At 41.1% G+C, this 19,866-nt stretch overlaps 2 protein-coding genes across 5 annotated transcripts; both read right to left on the bottom strand.

The window, feature by feature from the left end:
* Window positions 1-666: 666 nt before the first annotated feature.
* On the bottom strand, window positions 667-15,190 carry eftud2 (elongation factor Tu GTP binding domain containing 2). The gene is made up of 28 exons (XM_006798292.3): window positions 15,072-15,190; window positions 14,303-14,418; window positions 14,043-14,205; window positions 13,361-13,439; window positions 13,133-13,208; window positions 12,850-12,915; window positions 12,717-12,752; window positions 12,467-12,557; window positions 12,257-12,339; window positions 11,970-12,136; window positions 11,497-11,621; window positions 10,808-10,871; window positions 10,627-10,717; window positions 10,347-10,482; window positions 9,982-10,109; window positions 9,544-9,737; window positions 9,349-9,460; window positions 9,111-9,251; window positions 8,807-8,908; window positions 8,362-8,444; window positions 7,989-8,075; window positions 5,592-5,718; window positions 4,264-4,351; window positions 3,960-4,078; window positions 3,559-3,653; window positions 3,291-3,444; window positions 1,142-1,249; window positions 667-1,040 (listed from the first exon to the last, which is right to left on the bottom strand). Exons 2-28 carry the CDS (start codon window positions 14,405-14,407, stop codon window positions 945-947), a joined length of 2,916 nt encoding a protein of 971 aa, XP_006798355.2. The 5' UTR covers window positions 14,408-14,418; window positions 15,072-15,190; the 3' UTR covers window positions 667-944.
* An 899-nt stretch (window positions 15,191-16,089) lies between these two features.
* On the bottom strand, window positions 16,090-18,743 carry phospho1 (phosphoethanolamine/phosphocholine phosphatase 1). Of its 4 annotated transcripts, none has more exons than XM_006798288.2 (3): window positions 18,588-18,743; window positions 18,159-18,232; window positions 16,090-17,818 (listed from the first exon to the last, which is right to left on the bottom strand). In XM_006798288.2, exon 3 carries the CDS (start codon window positions 17,703-17,705, stop codon window positions 16,851-16,853), a length of 855 nt encoding a protein of 284 aa, XP_006798351.1. In that variant the 5' UTR covers window positions 17,706-17,818; window positions 18,159-18,232; window positions 18,588-18,743; the 3' UTR covers window positions 16,090-16,850. The 4 variants fall into 4 exon arrangements, with proteins under 4 accessions (XP_006798351.1, XP_006798353.1, XP_006798352.1 ...); XM_006798290.2 differs by having other exon boundaries at window positions 16,090-17,656; XM_006798289.2 differs by having other exon boundaries at window positions 18,599-18,743.
* Between the last annotated feature and the right edge of the window lie 1,123 nt (window positions 18,744-19,866).

The raw sequence follows: 19,866 nt of genomic DNA, 5'->3' as shown, positions 1-19,866 counted from the left end.
TGACAGCTTTAAAAAAAAAAATCCTGGCATTGTTCATTTTACATTCTTAGCTCCTTCCTGTTAAATTTGAATTCACACAACTTCCCAGCTACAGAAAAGTTACACAGCCGGCCGATTTTATTTTACTGTAAATGTACTGCTGATTAGCCTGACACCAATTTGGACAACCCTACCCCTTCGTCTAATTACCTGAAATTACCTGAGCCACTCCACATTCTCTACACACCATTGAAACTACATCCATAGGAAGAAGTCATTTGTTGGGTTGTGTCACTTCCTGTGGCCTTTTAAGTTTACAGCACACACTCAAGATGAAGGAAGACCAAACATTTAATCCAATGACATCTGTCTCCTTTGATATGCTCCATCATTCCTTTGTTCCCCCTTTTATTTGGTCATGTGACCCTAACCTTTGCTTCCTGCCTGGCTGCCTCAAATCATCCCACAACCTATCAGTCACTGCCCACACTGTGTTCCAGACAGACACGCACCGCTCACTCAAGCCATCAGCAAAAAGTCCAACTAAGCAACATTTTCACCCACAGACACAAACACTGAAGATTCCCACCCAGGTGTTTCAAATCCAATACACCCATACGTCGACTTTGAAATGTAAAATGATGTTAAAAGATTGCAGCACTAGAAAGAACCAGACATCTCAACCTCTGACTTACAAACTTTTATTCAGACATACGCCAGATCGAACACCAAATGTCTCTTTTTCCTCTACAAAAACAATGACAGTTTGTACATATAAAAAATAAAAATACAAGAGATTGATGAAGTAACAAACTTCTGCAATGTTTGACAACTACAGCTGCTCTGCAATGGGTAAGGTGTAGCAACATTATATCCCACAACTTCTAAAACAAGCAGGATTTGCTGTTCATTGAGCAGCAGAGGTCTTGGTGGTGTTGCTGGAGTTTGCAGTGAATGCTGCGATCTCACATGGGATAGTTGAGCACCACGTCTTGTTTGGCCAGCTCCAACAACATAGGGTCGTCGAAGAACTTGCTGATGCTCACATCCTCGCTCAGGCCCTTCGGAGAACCAAAAAAAAATTAGATATCATAAAGAAAATAAGACAATTTACAAGCACATTTTATAGAAGTATTGATGAACAAGTGGTCAAAAGGCTCACTTTGCGTCTTCGGGTCTTGATCATGAACTCTCTGGCTAGATGGGGGGCAGGCTGAGGCTCGAGGGGCCTGATCACAATGCTCTTATCTAGAGGGTCACCGGGCACAATCTGAAAGACAAACACGATCGTCATGGTGAAAAATAAAGAGAGAAAGAGCAAATGGCAGCTGTGACTGGTCAACATGGGAATTCTTCCCCTTTTCACTCAACCGTGCACAATCTGTGAAATAATCTGACAACACGAAGCACATCAAACTCAGAGCATTAACAAGCTGAGTGGGCATTTCATTAAATATCTGATTCAGTTGCAAGTCTGTCCCTTTGTTACTGAGTCAGGGGTGCGTCCATCAACATGATGGAAAGCGCAACGTGAAAGTGCTGTCACTCTTTTCGTCTGTGACCTGACATGGCATCAGCGTCTTGTTAACAGGTTGAGTCGGAAGAAATTAGTTTGAAGGTTTTTAAACAATTTACTAAATCCACTAACTCACTGGATAACCTTTGAAAGTTTTTAGTGAGATGTGATACAGTTCCTAAATCCAGGAGGAAGAGGAAAGCTTGAATCTGAAGTAAGTAGTGTGAGGCAAGTAGCTAAGACTTTCTCAGCCTCGAGGGGAGATTAAAAGTAGAGGAAAAGGGGAAAAATATCATCAATAGCATGGCTGAAGCCTAATCAACAGATGGATGGGAGCCTCGAACAAGAATAAGTCAGCAGCGCACTGATAGCATGCCAATACTGGCACTACATGATCAAACTAATGAGGGAGGCACAATATAGCCTCTTGAGTTAAATGCGGCAAACAGCATAGCTCACTGTGCTATATTCTTATTATCTGGGACAGCTGAATCTATATGTGCTGGCAGGACTAGTCAGCAGTGAACATTCATAGTGTTGATTGTATCGGTTACAGACAGAGAGGCTGCCTTTTGAAGAGTCATTTAAGGATAGGTGGTCGTGGTGATTGGTACTTCATCTTGGAAGTCCGCTGGGGGGAAAGAAATCCTTGTTTTTTGAGGGAGGGTTTCTCGAAACAATCTACAACTGAGCTAGGTGGAAATAATTCATCACACTGGTTCACATAATTGCAAAATATCAAAATATTTCTGCAGCAGTTTTAAAAATGAAAATAAAATCAGGAATCTTCCCAGGGGAAATCTGAGTTGGTAACTGCCCTAAAACATGAAGGGTAATTTATATTCTCAGGGAAAAAAAACTACACACAATACAAAACCTAACATGTTGACTGAAATAAGTTACGAGGGAGGGAAAAAAAACCCTGTGTGCATTTGTCATCAGTGGGTTTCATTTATTTTTCATGTCCCAAAGGATCAGTGTACCTATAATACATCTTTTTACAGTATTTCAACAAGCTTATGAATAAATAACTCATGCCTAGCTTCTTGTCACACTTTCATTTTCACCTCAAGAGGATAAAACAAAACTTAGGAGTATAAAAAATACTTAATATTTCCATCCAGGATAATCCTTTTTTCTTTCAGATTAATTTCAGAGCAGCAAACTATTAATCTACACTAAGTAGAGTTAATTTTCCCTGACACAGCTCTGCAGAGTGCAGACACAAACACATGTCAGACATGTGCAGAAAGATACCCGGACAGCCACGTTATACTTAAAACGTAATGACTCAACACTCCCCTCTACTCCACATCAAAAGCGTTTTAACCAGAGTGGCAGACATGTGCACGACGTGGGTCACTCTGCTGCACAAGCTGCCATAATTTTATGTGGTGTCAGAGTTTGTGCGCGCGAGTAAGTGCATGGGTTTCAGCAGACGAACCAAAAATCACGCTGTCGTTTAGCGAATATTCACTATGAAATTCACAAATTAACCGTATGTTTGGGGTGTTTTTTTTGTCTGTTTTGATAAAAGCTTATTCCGCTCCTCAGATGAAAGCAGGTGAGGGTTGGCCGTTATTTCATTCTCAATGAATCTAAGCTTTTTCTTTACTTGTATTAAAGTACAGCGCATACCAAACTCCATGTGTAAGTCTGACACCTCTGGACGTCTCCAAAGCTCCTTGAATGTCTGCGTTTTCTTAGCATTTCCACCTGGATTTTCACTGACGTTGTTCCTGACTTTACTGAACAAACATCAGCTGGAAAGCAAGTTAATGTCTTTAAATCTTACCTGCCAGTGGTGGAACACAGACAGAGCAAAGGCCTGACCCTGTGTGTGTGTGCGAAGGTCCGTCTCAAAGCCGAACGAGTCGATGGCTGGGATGAAAGCCTTAATTGTGTAGAGAGGAGAGCCTGGAATCGGTGCATCCTGGGTGACGTGACCCCTGATCAATGACAAACACGACACCAATAATTAAAAAGCAGAAGGAATTTGTATTTACTAATATTTGCACTGCTTTGCACTAAACCCTACATCGATATAAAGAAAACAGACAAACCTCCTTCGAGCCAGCACTGTGTAAACTGCAGACACACAATCAGCTGGAGCCTGAACCTCTACAAAGTAATATGGCTCCATCAACCTCGGAGTGGCCTGAGACATAAGGGACAGTATACATTAAAGCCAAAAGCCTGGAGAAAAAAAAAATACGGCAATGGCATGTATAGCTGACTGACAGATTTATGAAAACAGCAGCATACAAGCCAAAGAAGATGAGGAAAGAAGCCAACATCATGAAAGAGAAATGTTATCACACTGCAATTAAAAAGACCACACATCAGCAAAGATCCATATTCTAATCAAGGTAATGGAACATTAAAGAAAGTGCGGGTGAAAGGAAAAACTGGAGAAGCTGATGGCAGATGAGAAGAATGGGGATCGGGGGAAGAATGAGCTCACCATGAGGAAGGCAGAGTACACCACTCTCCTTGCTGTTGGGATGACCTGACCTCCTCCTCTGTGGAGAGGCTCCTGAGCTATGACCGCGTCCAGGATCTTGAACTTGACATTTCTGATGGCTGAAGGCAGCAAAACACACGGTTATGGTTAGATAACACTGATGAGGAAAGGCACATTTTGACAGTGTACAGTTTCTACAAGGTTAGGAGGAAATTCCAGCACCAGATGCAATCCAAACAAAACAAAGATTTTCTCCATAGAAGCAGCGTGTTTCAGTGGTGTGGGGGTCAAAGAGAGAACTTACGTTCATCACACAGAGGCCCTTCCCTGGTGCCCCACTGGAAGCCCTGCACAATGCTGTCTTTGACTGAACCAAGCAGTGCTTTGTCCACCTGGAGGTGAAACACAAGTTGATGGAGGATTGGCTAAAACCTTCACAGTTCAATATCCTTGTATGATTTGACAGGTAGAAACTAAGCACAGCTAGCCAAGAGTGGATGTTCTAAACTTTTGTTTCTTTGAAATGTATTTTTTTTATCTTATATAATAAAAATTAAAATGAATCATCGATAACTAAACTACTGTCACAAATTTCATATAACGGCATAGTTTAAGGAAGGGATCTCAAACTCCAGTCCTCGAGGGCCGCTGTCCTGAAAGTTTCCCATGTGTCCCTGTTGCAACACACCTGAATAAAATTAGTAGGTAATGACCTACTAATTTATTCAGAGAGAACAAAACTTGACTGCACGCTGAAGTGGCAACCCCAAAGCCTACTCAAGTAAATTTAAGTAAATGTAAGTGTTTGGAAAAATGTACTTCCAAAAGTTATTTTATTGCACCGTGTTCGTTCACTCATGAGCTGCTGTAACATGAATCAAATGGCTGAATTGCCACCTCAGCATGCAGTCAAGTTCTATAGAGTCTTGCTAATAACCTGCTAATTGTATTCAGGTGAGTTGCAACAAGGACACATGGAAAAGTTTTCAGGACAGCGGCCCTCGAGAACTGGAGTTTGAGACCCCTGGTTTAAGAGCTCTGCCAACAAGTTCTGATTGGTTCGGTCTGTCGGTCTCTAAGCTACTCAAAAAACTGTGCTCATTTGCATGATTTTTTTTTTAACCAGATGTGGACCTTGGACCAGTTTAGAAGTGATTAAAATTCCTGATTGGAATCGAGCAAAAACGAGACCATATCTCATATACACAAATGTTAATTTGAAAAGTGAAAAAATAGTGTCATCACCTTGAAGTATTACAAACTAATTCAGATCTAGATGGCCATATGAATATGGGGGATTTTGAGATTTGGTGCAAGTACGCTCCTCTAGGTTTCTATTGTTAATGCATGAATTTCGGCAAGACTGAAAAAAGTCAAACTGCCAAATACTCAAAGGGCTTCAGCTTTTCAAATGACAAATTATTTTGCATAAAAACAATTTGAATTTTGTGCTTTTAAAAGCCCCATTTTCTGTTTTGTTATCGGATGCTTTTTTAAACTGTCAAAGAGTTTTATTTTGTTTTGAAGAGTCTGTGCTCAAGTAGGAAGAAGCGTCTAGCATTAAATCTTTGCATAGACAAACAGGCGCACACACTGTTGTGACTGAGCTGCATGGCTGAATTAAAACCTCACCTCAGAAGGCAGTGTGTCGTCTACAAGAATGTTTGGTCCTGTAGTGTCTGGTCCGAAGGCCCAAATAGATCTGGCAGCCAGCAAATCCCAGTCGTACTTGGTCTGGAAAAACTCTCCCAGCTTCTTCCTGTCATGAGAAAAGAACAGAGCCCAGTTGAAAGGAGGGCTGCACCACTGTGCAACTGTGTAACATTAAAGATATTGGCTCGCTGGGGGGTAAAGGGGTTAATGGAAGAGGAAGAGTATCCCATGCTGGCTCTGCTGGGTACCAATGAGCTCAGACATGTACTGACTGGAAGCCTCTCTCGAGCACCATACTCACTCATGCATGTAATCATGTCAGAGAGGAGGAAATTCATCCATGCTTTTAGTGAATGATTCAATTACTGTAAGTGACTTGATCAATACAGCATGGAGGATTTTTTTAAAAAAAATGAAGACATACATTCAGTTTGTTCTTCATATTGCCTTAATATTAAAATACAGAAAGTTGTTTATATACACTTTAAATAGATATATTGGTGACAGTAGCTGCTTTTGTATTTCACATTTCCTACACCCAATAGTCCTGAATACCAGTAATACATTTTAAAGAAAAATAAACATAAGAGGCAATTAAGATGTGACTAAAATATAGACTTTCATTGACCGTTGAGATTTATTTATTTTTGTTAATACAGTGTCCCTTCATTTGTGCAAGCGCTAGAAAAATCGACAAACCAATAGAACCAACTGTAAAATGTTTGTCCAAATTTTAAATGCATGGATTATTTTTAATACCTTAATGTAAAATACCAGCATTGATTGTATAAAGTCTGGCACAAAAAAAAGAAGAGTTCTCTCTCTTGAGATGCTTTTCCTGGCCTTGTGCTTTTAGTTTTGGCTTCAGTAATCTAAATAAATAGATAAATAAATGAAAAATCATACTCTCTAAATATAAAAATGGGACAGCAGAATGCTGGAGAAGATGTGGATCAGGAGAGGCACATCATTATCATATCTTTTGGGACTGCCCTAACTTAAAAAATTACTGGCTGGGAATTCATAAAACTCTGTGTGAGGTTTTTAAGATAAAATTTGACATTAATTTTGTAAATTTGTACTTGGGCTTGGTTGCTGGCTCGGTCCGCTATTAGCGGCCAGCAAAAAAACAATAACCAGAAAGTGGTTAAATCCAACTCCGCCAACACTTGATTGGTTTAATGTGTTTTTTGAAATATTTGAAATGGAAAATTGACATTCTTTTTAAAAATTCAAAAAGACAAATTCTACAAAATATGGAATAACTGGATTAGCTTTGTGTCCCCCATCCGCCCTGAATTTAGGTAAGACCAGCCCTGAATTGGTGTATCTCCCATGTATCGTACAATGTCAGGTTGACCCTTACCCTAACTTCATAATATGTACCTAATGCATTCTTTGTAAAAAGGTTGAACATGCTGCATTATGTATACACTGTCAAGCCACCGAGTTCATTTTTTCGCTATCAGAATGTAAAACAAAAGGACTAAGAAAAAATCTTTTCCTTTTTTTTTTTCTCTTTTTTTTTGGGGGGGGGGGGGCGACTAAATAATATCAATGCACCTTATTGTAACAAGTCCTTTTTTTCTTCAATAAATATATATATACAAAAAACCTAAAAATAAATCATACTCATAGCCATATTAAGGTCAGGTGACCGAGTTAGCCATCTAAGAACACGTGCATGTCTTTTGCCTTAAAAAGCTGCTCCAATGCATTTTTCTGCATCTTTTCTTGTAATGTTCAAATCAGTTTTGCAGTATTTAACTGAATGTGAGCAGAAACTATAGTTCTATAACTTAAAAACACATCTTGCTACTTCTTGCTGCAGTCAAAAAAATCTGTAGCTATCAGTGACCAAGTTCCTCTGGATGCCGTGCATTCCGCTAACATAACACTGCCTTCACTGCGTTTGATAGATAATGTGGTATTGTTTGGATCATGAACCCTTTCTTTCCTTCCTTTTTCATTCTATGTGCCCACCATTCTGGCATGATTCATTTTACTTTCATTTATAAATAAAAAAAACCCAAACCATTAATCAACTGGGCATTTCTTTCCTTTTTAGGTCTTTTCTGGAAAATCTAAATTTCATCTGTTTCTGTTTCTTGAGTGTTGCCAGCAGTTTCCATGTTGTAAACTATTTAGATTTGTGAAGCGCCGCTTGACTGTAGACTTTTACAATAGGATAAATGAAAATAAAATATTGGTCAGGATGGCGCTGAAATATTGAGTATTTTATAACCCTGGTATCATAGAAGGAAAAGGAAGAAATCAACACGTCTAAAATAAAAAAGTAAATTACATCGTTTTAGTTCATTGAAAGTTCATTCTATCTTCTATACGTGTGAGGATAAGAGTAATGTCTTCACCTACCTGTTCCAAGATATCTGCACTACTTCATTCTCGATGTCCTCGGCCAGCCCCTTCTCCAAGGGCTCGGCAATCATGGTGATCTTATTCCTGTCAATCATATCATACATCTATCAATCACTAATTATGGGTTGGAGAGACACTCAGCTCAAGGGAAAGACTGACTGAAACACTCTGAACAGTGCGCATATTTAACTTCTCAACATCAAACACTACAAACTGCAAAACAGCATGCATTTGATTTCAAACTTTAAAACTAAAAAAGAAAATTATTTTAGAGCCGGGTGCTCTGAATTATATTAATAATCTATCCCAGACTGCCCTCATGCTGTTGTTTGTTTGGATAAGATCTAAAAATATTACCCTCGACACGTACTTTTTATTGGGCGTCTCAGCGAAGCACTTCAGGGACGATGTCTCCACAACTGTTTCACAGAAAGTCACAACAGGGTCGGCAACCTGAGGGGGGACGAGGAGCGAAATTACAAATAGAAAGCAATGATTTTACTCGTGTGTACTGTCTTTAAGTAATATTTCATTTTTCTACCAAAAAAATAAATAAAAACCACAAAAAAAAAACCTTCTTCAAAAACATCAAAGCACATCTGGGTTGGCAGCGGAGAGGATAACACACCGTTTCCTCCCCTTTAACAGACGAACATTCCAGCCTAATAACCTCCAGGGAAATTGCAGCAAAAACTAAATCTCATCATTTAAATTTTCTTACTAATTCTCGTGGTCCCTAAAGTTGTCATTACGAGACGTGAAATAAATGCCACGAGTTGTACATCATTAGTAAAGCAATGCGGAGGAAAAATTACTTTAATGTCGATTTCAGAGTACATCTTCCTCAAGTCGTGCATGACGCAGTCCAAGTAAAGCTCTCCTGTCCCCAAGATGACATGCTCTCCAGACTCCTCCACCTGAAAGACAAACACACCAGTCAATTCATTTAACTGTTGTTTAGATTACAGTCTGGAGCAGCGACACTTCCAATGTTTGTCCTTTCAAAGGTAAAACTACAATGAAATCTTTTAAAACATGCTGACTTTAAAATAACAGGCTCAGGCTGTTATTTTAAAAAAAGAAAAGAAGAAAATTATTGATATATGTGTGATGTCATACCTTTGTGGTGAGAGAAGGATAGCTCTTGTTGACCTTCCTCAGTCCGTCGAGCATTTTGGGCAGCTCTGATGGATTCACTGGCTCCACTGCGATCTTGATGACTGATGCTGTGTTGAACTTCAACGGCCTAAAAATCTGAGCCTAAAAGGCAAAGTTTAAAAAAAACATGAGAATCTGGATTTGACTCTTTTTTTTTTTTTTTTAAGACGTTGGGCATATTTTTCTGCCGATCTCCCACCTCTTCGTTCCCTCTGGGCTCTGTGATTGTGGCGGTCTTGACGATCGGCTGGTCACAGCCCTCAATGAGAACCCAGTTGCCGGCGGGCACTCGATTCACTTCAATCTGATACCTAAAATAGTGGGATGAACTGAAATGTTAATAACCAATCCCTGATTTGCGACAAAACAAAGAATTCAAGCTTTAAAAGTATACCTGGCCACAGAAATCCAGAGACGCCCCACAGTGCAGACCTGAGAGTCCTCCTCATCTTCAAGTGTGTAGTTCTCTCCCAAGACCTTGACGGGCTGACCTGCCTGAATGGTCCCGCTCAGCACCCGACCGAAAGCATGGAACTGAACGCCATCCTCTGTACTGTACATCTTAGTGGTGTGGCACATCAGAGGACCCTGAGGACGACAGACATGAGAACATAAGAGGAATGATGAAGAAGTGGAAAGTTTTAACCACTGGAACATAACTTTTAGTAAAGGTATCAATTAACAATTTGTGTTTTTCGAGCAATTCAAGGAGCCCTTTGACTTTTTTTGCATCAGACCTGAAAGAATTCCACTGGAGGGAGACTGCCACCTTTAGTAATTAACTGCTGCATCTTCTCAGCCCACAACAAACCTGACCTTCCATTAAACTTACATCAGGATCACACTCTGCCATGACTTCCCCCAAGTCTGAGTCAAGACCACCGGTGTAGGTGTGCTCAATCTTGTTCCTAGCACCCTCTTGTGGTGAAGGAATGTGTTGCACGCACATGTCTACAAAGCCTGCAAGAAAAGCACCAAGATTTGATGTACTGAAGATATGAGACTCAGATTTTCTAAAGAATGACCGTTAATCTACAGATTACAGCTACAAAATACAGACAAGCTAATAGTCTATAGTATTATTAATACTTTATTGATCACGCAGCCAGGCATACAAGCCTGTATAGTATTTTAAGTTTCAAAAAAAAGAAAGAATAATATATATAAACAAAACAAAATAAATAAATCGGGCAATACCAGTGAACTCTCCAAAGAAGCGATTACAGACGAGCCTCAGCAGGGGTCTAATGTTCAGCTTCAGCTCCTCCTTAGTCAGGTGGATACCAAGCTCATCCAAAACTCGAGGGAGAGACGTGTCCACATCCCCAACCACCTAGGCACAAAGAGGATTTAGGTAAGGATTACACACAGAGCTTTGCGAGTTCATCCCACCCTCCCTGCAGCCAGAATGTACCGAGCTACCTGGTTGTGCATATGTTAAAAAAATTAAATAAATAAGACGTTAAATGCATCGAACCTGTGAGAGGATCTTGTAGAGAGGCTCCAGAACAAATTCCACAAAGCTGCGCTGGGAGTTACTACTGGGAGCTTTTTTCGTGAACTTGCGACTGAATTAGGAAGAGGAGAAAACTGCTGTAGTAGTAATAATAGTAATGATGTATTAAGAGCGTAGTTGCGTATCCACATTAGCTACTCACGTTTTGGGGTTGAAATAAATATCTCCCCAGAGCCTCTTGGCAAACTCATTATAGTTGATGTCACCTACAAACAGAGAGAGAAAGGGTAAGAGGAAACTGTGCAGTGTATGAAATAAAGTCATGGCTTTTTGTAGGGCTGGTCACATGAAAGTCGAAGCTTTGAAGCCCCCCAGACTGAACTAAGATTCTTCAGTTCTGACGTTTGTTTTTCAGGCTTCCTGAACCATTTTAAAAATCAAAATCATGTGTGTTAAGATTATTTTTCAAGACAGAAAAATATCAAAACGATATATTATACATCAGCTTTCAGTAAAAGCCATAAGCACTTGTTAGATTTACAACCTAAAAGCCCCCTAACTTCAGAGTATTTTGTAATCTTATGGTTTTAGCTTATCGAATGTACTTTAGAAACCAGAAATTATTTAATTCATCAACCATGCTATGTAAACAAAAAAGGTTCATTTAACAAAAAATAAACAACACATAAAAACTGAAACAGATAAACCATATAAGGATGCCATGTTTCTTATGCATTTACATGTTTTAAATGAATTAAATTGGGTCAAAATAGCAGAAATACACAAGGTTCATTATTCAGACAAAGCTTTATGGTTAAAAACAGCAATATATTAATACTGCTGTAGTGAAGCACTGATTTCACTACTTTATAAGCCCAAAAGTCATCTCACCATAGGTATCTGAGTAGATCTTTGCAAAGGACCCCAGGGTGAAACAGATGCTGTACTGAGAGCTGGCAAAGCAGACATTTCCAAGGAGAGGAGACACCACCAAGTTCTCATCTGTAGAATATGTGCTGAGAGGGAAGAGAAATAGCCAATCAGCAACCAGTGTCACTGGGTGGTCAGTTACAGATTAATGTGGCTTTCCTTTAAAAGAAATTCTTGCTGCGACCATGTTTACCACCTGACAAAATAAAGAATCCTGCTATTGTCAGCAGCGCAGTGCTGGCAAGCTTCACACTACCTCATACCACCAAGATATCATATTAGAAAATATTTAAACGTAGTAACTTAACACACACCAAGACAATAATATCTATTATTAACAAATATTTTTATGGTAATTTTCTTTGGGGGGAAAAAAATCACATAAAACGCTTCACACACTTCAGACACTGTTAGCGAGGGGTTCCCAGTATTACCTCAGCAAACCATTGACCTCATCTACAATGTGGCGAAGTTTATAATAAGCATCTGTGGGCGGCAGTTTGAGCTCCAGAATGAGACGATCAACCTTGTTGATGCAGATGGTGATCGCCATTCGCTCCTGAACTGCATGCTTGATGAGACGCTCTGTGTTCAGCATCACCTGGGCAGAGATACACAAATATCTGTGAGATCTATGGGCAGCTGAAGAACACATGTAAAATGACATAAAGAGATATAGATAGTGTTGGTTTGGGAGAACCGCAAATAGGAGTTGACTCACTCCTTCTGCTGCATCTATGAAGAGGACAACGCCATCTGAGAGGCGGATGCTAGATGTGACCTCGTCAGAGAAATTCACATGGCCTATGGGAGGACAAGCACAAAAGTAGACTTGTTAGATTTTATGTTTTTTGTCAGCAACTTTTAGATCATTCTATAAAACCTCAAAATATGCATCTAACAACTAAAGGATTCAATGTGAATACAATACCTGGTGTATCCATTATATTGAAAAGGTAGGATTTTCCTCTGGAGTCAGGCAGGACCATTGTGACAGGGGTACTTTTGATGCCAACTCCTCTCTATAAAAATATGGATCAGGCAAAAGCAAGAGAAACATCAATACAGTCTTCTAAAGAAGATATTCAGGCTAAATAGACTCTGGATACTTATAAATATTGATAGAATTATTTAGTAATGAATGCTATGTAGCATTACAGCAGTTAAACCAAGCCACTCACCTCTTGTTCGGTAAAGAGGATGTCTGTGTACCGGAGCTGAAAAAGTAACAGATCATGTTGGTCTCAGCTGTCATATACAGAATCTATGTATAACAGACTGCAAACATTTTGAATTATTGTACACAACACTCACATCCACATCATCTCTCTTCCTGATTTCTGGGTGTGTCTGCTCAATCAGGCAATCCACAAAACAGGTCTGAATGGAATAAACACATTCATTAGATTCCCGTGAGCCACAGATGGCTCTAAAGTGCAGCCATGTTATTAGCATATGCTCCAAAATGTTCCAAATCTGTTCAATTTTTCATCTTACGAACACATGTTCGCTTGGCTACATGCTGGAGGAGGACCACGACTGGAAGAGCATATTTAAAGAAGCCTGAGCCCCGAGCAGGAATAAGGCAGACTCTAACCTTGCCGTGGTGAAGGTGACCGCAGAGGGTGACGTTACGAATCAGCTCTGGCCCGTCCATCAGATCTGCGAGAAATCTGGCGAGGGAGAAGAGGGTTAATGCTGCTTGCCAAAGACACGCTGTAAATGCATGTAGATGGACTAATGTGTAAAGAATATTACAAGAGATCAGTCTGTGAAACGCTGAATTGCATTTTCAGATGCAACGAAACACTTGAAAATTTCTTACTCCATATCGTAAACTGTGGCAGGCAACTCCTGTTCCATCAGGGTGAACTGCTTGTTCTTCACAGGCTTGATGATCGGCTCTGGAAGGAGTAAAAAGACAATATTGTGTACAGGATTATGAAAAGAAGCATTTTTAAGACTGCACTCCTTGACTATGTTTACAGTACAGAAAAATTCAATCATCTGTTAAAATGTATCTGAAAATACAGAGAGTGAATCTGTGGGTTTTCAAAACATTTACACTTTTCTTTAATTTTGCCCAGTGTACTATTGCGCCTGTTTTCATCCATCTATGTTCTTCCACTTATGCTGCTTCCTAACAAACCCAAATTCACTGTTAAGTTCAGCTCGACCAAGATGACAAGACCGGGGTTTCTTGTTAGTGACTACACATGTAAGCATGATTGGTCCTCATAAAGTTAAAGCCATGAGCATCTGTTACTTGACAGAAGTCTAAGCATTTTCCTATCATTTTTTGTAGCTTATTTTTTTATTCTTGACTAAATTAAAACCCATTTTTAAAATAATGGCCACTTTACATTTATAATAATGTTAATCATGGTGCTGGTAATTTTCTATTGAGAGAAGGCAAAAACCTCTTTTCTGTATGTAGAAACCTTGGATTTTGGTCAACAATGGGTTTTTTTTCTTCTTCATCTTTAGATCAATTTAAGCAGCCCTACCTGTAAGTGGTTGTGTATCTTCCTCCTGTACAATAGTTTCCACTTCAGGCCCATAGACCTCCTCTGCTGTAGGATAGTACTTCTTGTCCTCATGCAGGACCACCTCCATGCCAGGGACATCATCATCAGCATCCGCTGGCTCATCCTCGTCATCTTCATCACCCTGCAAATTGTAAATACCACAAACTCATGTATACACTGCAAACACGAACTTCAGTACTACCTGGTAATTACTGCTGGTTCTTGAGTGTTAAGCATACCTCGTCGACGTCTCTGTCCTCTGCATCCAGGTCATCATCATCGTCGTCAGAGTCCAGCTCTGGACCGATGTAGTTCCCAAACTCGTCATACAAATCAGCCTCCATATCGCAGAGAACTAAATGAGGGGTTGATATAGCAATGAGCAACTGAATTTGGTGGCAAAGTTCATTTAATAAATACGATCCACTGTAGCATACAAAACGCATAACGTTTCAGCAGAAAAAATATATAGGAGAGGGAAAAAAAGACGAGATATTTAAAATGTGTAACGCATCTTATTGCTGTTTAAGTTAGCCAAAACGCAACGTGTCACCGAGTCATCAATAACACATCAGTAACTTCTTCACTTTAATGCTTCACTAGAAAATGAAATTTACTTTTAATATAAGTTAGCTTTGGCTTGTTTGTTGTCTGCCAGTGGCGGTTAACATTCATGAGAAAGTATATGTCACTGTAAGTCACCGCTAAAGCGAATGCTAACGCTAACCGCTGCATAGCATGCAGGGTCGCAGTTCAGTTACTTTTATCAAGTTCACTCGAGTTTTCTGTCCACAGATAATCAGCACAGAAAATGCATCTTGACTAAGACGTTTCCGTTTGACATAAGCAGCTCTTCCACTACTGCACTAGCGATCCTAAGACGACCGTGCTAGCCGGCTAACAAGCACAGAAATGAATGGCTTGAAAGCGACGTTTGAGTTACGTTGTTGTTGTTCAGAGATTTTAGTTAAAGATAACTCAGTGCTGCATGCTGCTAAATACACGTACCTGTATCCTGTAGGAATAACTTAATTATCGATTTCGAGCAAACAGAGTTGTGTTTATAAGCAGAGGAGAAAATATTATTCAAAGAGCGCCATGCGCACCAGACGCTTCCGGTTTTCTTCTTCAGCTGTTTAATATGAAGGCGGTTAACAATGGATGTTAAAGCTCACTACTGCCCCCATTTGGGCTACAAAGCCACTACTGCACACGTTTGCAAAACGAAGGGTTCATTGCTACATCGCTTCACCATCCACAAATGACACTTGCTGCAAAATAAAACGTGTGTACTCACAGAGCATATATGTAATGATTTGTTTTTATTTTTTATATCTTCACTGACGTCCGTGTGCAATTGTTGCCCTCAGTTGATCCCCATATGTAACTACAACTTCCTCTATTTTTAGAGTTATTTTGATAACTACTTTTAGAATATATTAGCCGAAAGACTCGGAAAATGTAAACGTTACCGTGTTGTAGACCTAAATCTTAAGCGCTGACCTGAATGAAGACCTTAACAACATCGCGTATGTAGTTACAACCTTTAACCACAAGAGGGCACTAGACACGCATGAATATGCTCGTGAGGCGATAAAGGAGATGAAAGTAAAGACATATATTGTAATATTTTTATACACTAAAAGTCAGGCATGCCTTCTAATAAAGAATGAAATTCTTTTGTTAACGAATATGAAAGTATAAGACGTCATTCTGGAAAAAAAAATCATTGGTTTATTGGGTTTTAATGTGGCTTTCAGGTGTCATTTCAAGACCGTTTTTAATTGCAGTCTCTTTCAAGTGACTTTGTAATTGTTATGGCATGCAAATTGTGGGTGCGTATGAGTTTGTGATGGGAGTTAAAGCCGTCTAAAATTTTCAGACGAGGGATATCCTAGCGGTTGTCAGCGTTGTAACAGAAAATGTGACACTATGTCCCGCCTTTATGAACGATATCTGGGGGGAGTTCACTGCTGCTCGTGGATTCTGGCAATGTGATAAAAAGTACACAGACACAGTTTCAGTCGATGGCTTTATTCCTGCTGGTGTTGATAGTTTCAGTAGGCGAAGCCTACACAATAAAGACAGACTGATAAACATAAACACACACTCTTGATACACGGTCATTCATACAGTTCTCAATTAGACAGAAGTTAGTGTCTGGGGAACGTAAAAAATACTGTTTGGTTAGTTTCAATGCCCTTTGCCATCACATGGCAGTGTAAGTCTGAATTTTATTTAATGGATTTAATGTTGCATATTCAAAAATGTGCAGTTTGTAATAAAACAGTTATAGCTGCTATTCGGGAGCACTTAAGTCAATTGGTTGATATATTTGTCATGTTATTTATAAGATTTTTATTGACTGCCGCAGTGATTCCTCACACCACTGACCCACTTTAACATTTACAATCACTCCATGTTCCACACTGAAGGATATTTATTAATCGGATGCTTTCAAACTTTATAGTTATACTGAAATATTCTTTAATATGCTTATATCATTACATTTGATTCCCCACTTTGGGTAACAGCTGAGGTCTTGATGTCTAATGATTAAACCAGGTTTCTATTTCAGGACTGGGGAACAAAAACGTGCGATTCTGGACTGAGGCACGTGTTGGTTGCCAGATAGACACAATGACCCTCGCAGATGGTACAAATATCTTATTGCCGTCCACAACAATTTCTGGGAATATTTTACCTGAGAATATGACTTAAAGTGTCAGCTGGCCCCTTGATTACCCCCCTCTGTGTTACACTCTCTCTCTCTAAGTGTGTGACCCTTTAATCTGCCACCAGTTTCCGGAGCCGCTGCACCACATCCTCCGCGCTCACCCAAGGCACCGTGACAGCCTTGAACTCCCCTGGCTGGGCTTCGTGGGTCTCGGTGATCAGCCGGTGCATGGGGAAGTCCCTCCGCGGGAAGGCCACGTCGCGGGGACCGAGGGAGAGCACGGGGCAGAAGTCATTAGCTCCGTCCCCGACGTAGAAGATCCTCTGGTACGGGCGCCCCCGCTCCTGCGTCCTGCGGGCCACGTAGTCCTTGACGATCACCTGCTTGCACATGTTGTCTGGGCACCGGGGGCAGTCGTGAGAGTGGAAGGGCCGCAGCACCAGCCGCCCGTCCTTGTTGAAGGTCGCAGGGTTGGAAAAGATGCGGTGGAACAGCTGGCGGGCCCCGACGCGCCGGAGCCAGCACTCTATGAAGTAGGTGTTGGCGTCGGACACCAGTATCACCTCAAAGTCCTTCGCGGGCCGGTTGCGGAGGAACTGGAAGAGGGTGAGCATACCGGGTGTGGCCGGTATCTTCTCCATGACGCTGCGTATGTCGCTCTCGGTGACCCCCTGCTCCGCCAGGTAGGCCAGCACCCGCTGCATGTATTCGTTGTAGCGGCCGGGCTGATAAGTGTCCGTCAGCCACCCGGGGAGGTGCTGACCCGGGACGGCCTGCACGACCATGTCATCGCTGGTTTCATCCACGATGGTCTCGTCGAAGTCAAAGAAGATCAGGAAGCGCTTGTCAGGGGAGATGTGAGCTGGGTGGGAGGCCATGATCTCTGAGCGCCTGGGTCTCTGGGGTTCCTCCTCGCCTGGGGGATGGGGTGGGACATAACAGCAGTTGAAGATTGAATCCCCCATGATTTACTACGCCACAACTTTTAATATTGCCAAGTGGCATCAAATCTCCACCCCCGCTCTTCTGCTCTCCAGCATCCCACGCAATGGGCCGCGGTGAGGAGGAGGGTGACCTTCTGGGAAACATCAATGCAATAAAGGAGGGTGTGGGGGTTTGGGTGGAGGCAAAGAAGTCAAATATAGATTTCATAGCAATAATATAATTTCAATGAAAAGGCACAAAAAAAAATCCATAAATATAATATAAAGCAGCCAACCAGCAACTGTGTCAGACAAGAGGCGGCAGCAAATTATGGTTTTTGGAGAGGGGGAAAAGGGTCAAGTATTGTGTAGAAGAGCGAAAAACAAGGTAAGACTCACTCATGCAGTTCCAGCAAGCAAGCAAAACGGTAAACTACAGATTATATATCCGGGCAGGTCAGCCCTATTCAACTTTTTCACAGGACGTGTGCTTACCTTGGATTTTCCCTGATGTCTACAGTGGATGTCCAGATCCAACCAGTTGACTTCAAACTGTAGCTGGTTTGTTCCTTTATGGGAAGAAAAATACAATGAATGCTGAATCAGTGGAAACGCAGTACGGGATAAACTTAAAAGGCAGACAAATGCCGAAAAAAGGTCAGAGAGCTCATAAAGCACACATAAAAAAAAAACCAAAAGAAAAAACAACCACTATTAATAGGGATTTTAGACTTTTCTTTAAAAAAAAAAAAAAAAAAAGCTTACTGATTAGTAAGAAAAGTCGAGGCTACTTATCAAGCTGTTAATCTAGAAGGGTTTTGTTTTACATAACAGCAGCACAAACATCATGCAGTGCAGGCGATGTGCGCTGGATTGAGGATTTAAAATACTACTATTACTACTACTACTAATAATAATAATTACAGATGAGTCACCGGCTCTGGTTCCGATCCCCGGTGTCAGTCAGCTCCGATCCGGTCTCATAGAGGAGAGGTAGAGTTCCGCCGGCCGGCCGGTGGCTCGCGCACTTTTATGTGCCACTCAAACCCACCGGAGCCGCTCTGAACGTGACCGCGCCTCCGAGTCCGCCCATTTAATAGCAGCCTATTGCGCGCGTTCACGATATAAAAAGGTGGAGGGGGGAGGGGATTGTGGGAGTAGGGGGAGGAAGGAAGAAGAAAAACCCATCGAGAGTAAATAGTCCGTTCCTTGAATATAACCATAGAAGAAATGTGCGCCAGTCTCGTAAATGTAGCCTATTAGTATTTATACATGGCTCCAAACGTGGCATAGCCACATCCACACAATGGAGCATTTACCGAAAAAAAAAAAAAAAAAGGTGTGGAGAATAAGCACTTCTGGTAGCAGTGGGAGGTCAATGGGACAAGGTCAAGCTCTCAAGTTTTCCCATTTATACGTCTTTGTGTAATTCCAATTTGGAGTGGAGAGTCAGGGATTACATCTGAATAACCCCATCTCATCTGAATTTGCTAAAGTAACTCTGCCACATTCCCTTAAAACAGAACAGTTTTAATGATCTCTCATGTTCTTACAAAGAGAACAAGCACCTTCCCTCATCCAGGATGATCTGGATTTCCGGCCAATAAGTACTCTGTTGCAAAGGCGGCACAGGGAACGGGGGCAAAGTACCACATGCGAGACATTTGTGAGGATGACTGGAACGAAATCATTTCACATCTGAGAGCAGTGTTGTGTTTTCGTTTATTAACTACAGGGAAACATTAGCATCGCAGCAAGGGAGTTTGTGTTGCTTGCTTGTTTCTCCACAAGACAGCAGTCTAGATAAAACCCTGCAAGTATACTGATTAATGAACCGCACTGCAAGTTTCAGAGCGGTGCACACTTGCCTACAAAAACATGGCATGAAGCCCTCCTCTCTTTATCTGCCTGCTGACAGACGGAGGGGGGGCCTCCTCCCTCCTCAACACCGCAAGGCGTAATGACTAACAGCTGGGGAGGCCGACTATTTTCAAGCCCAAATGGGAATGGAGATGTACAGACGGTGTGTTATTATCTCCCCTGCTCATGGAGTGAGCCTTGGTACCTGACCACCCACTCACCAACAGTGAGTCACTCACACTTTTCTCTACCCATCAGCCCGCTCTGCTACCTTATAGGATTATGTGACTCATTGGTGCACCACTTAAAACCTCCTATGGTGATGGAGGATACACAGCATTTT

The sequence above is a fragment of the Neolamprologus brichardi genome, chromosome 4 (assembly GCF_056152115.1).
Source record: "Neolamprologus brichardi isolate AB-2024 chromosome 4, ASM5615211v1, whole genome shotgun sequence".
In the NCBI taxonomy this organism is placed as follows: Eukaryota; Metazoa; Chordata; class Actinopteri; order Cichliformes; family Cichlidae; genus Neolamprologus; species Neolamprologus brichardi.
Note: the sequence above shows the minus strand (reverse complement) of the source record. Positions and strands in the feature narration are given on the sequence as shown.

Coding starts and splice junctions, on each gene's coding strand:
- phospho1 (XM_006798288.2), bottom strand. CDS start 17,705: ATGGGGGATTCAATCTTCAACTGCTGTTATGTCCCACCCCATCCCCCA.
- eftud2 (XM_006798292.3), bottom strand. CDS start 14,407: ATGGAGGCTGATTTGTATGACGAGTTTGGGAACTACATCGGTCCAGAG. Junction 12,753..12,849: donor GGAAGAGAGATGATGTGGAT/GTGAGTGTTGTG, acceptor TTACTTTTTCAG/CTCCGGTACACAGACATCCT. Junction 9,738..9,981: donor TGGCAGAGTGTGATCCTGAT/GTAAGTTTAATG, acceptor TGTCGTCCTCAG/GGTCCTCTGATGTGCCACAC.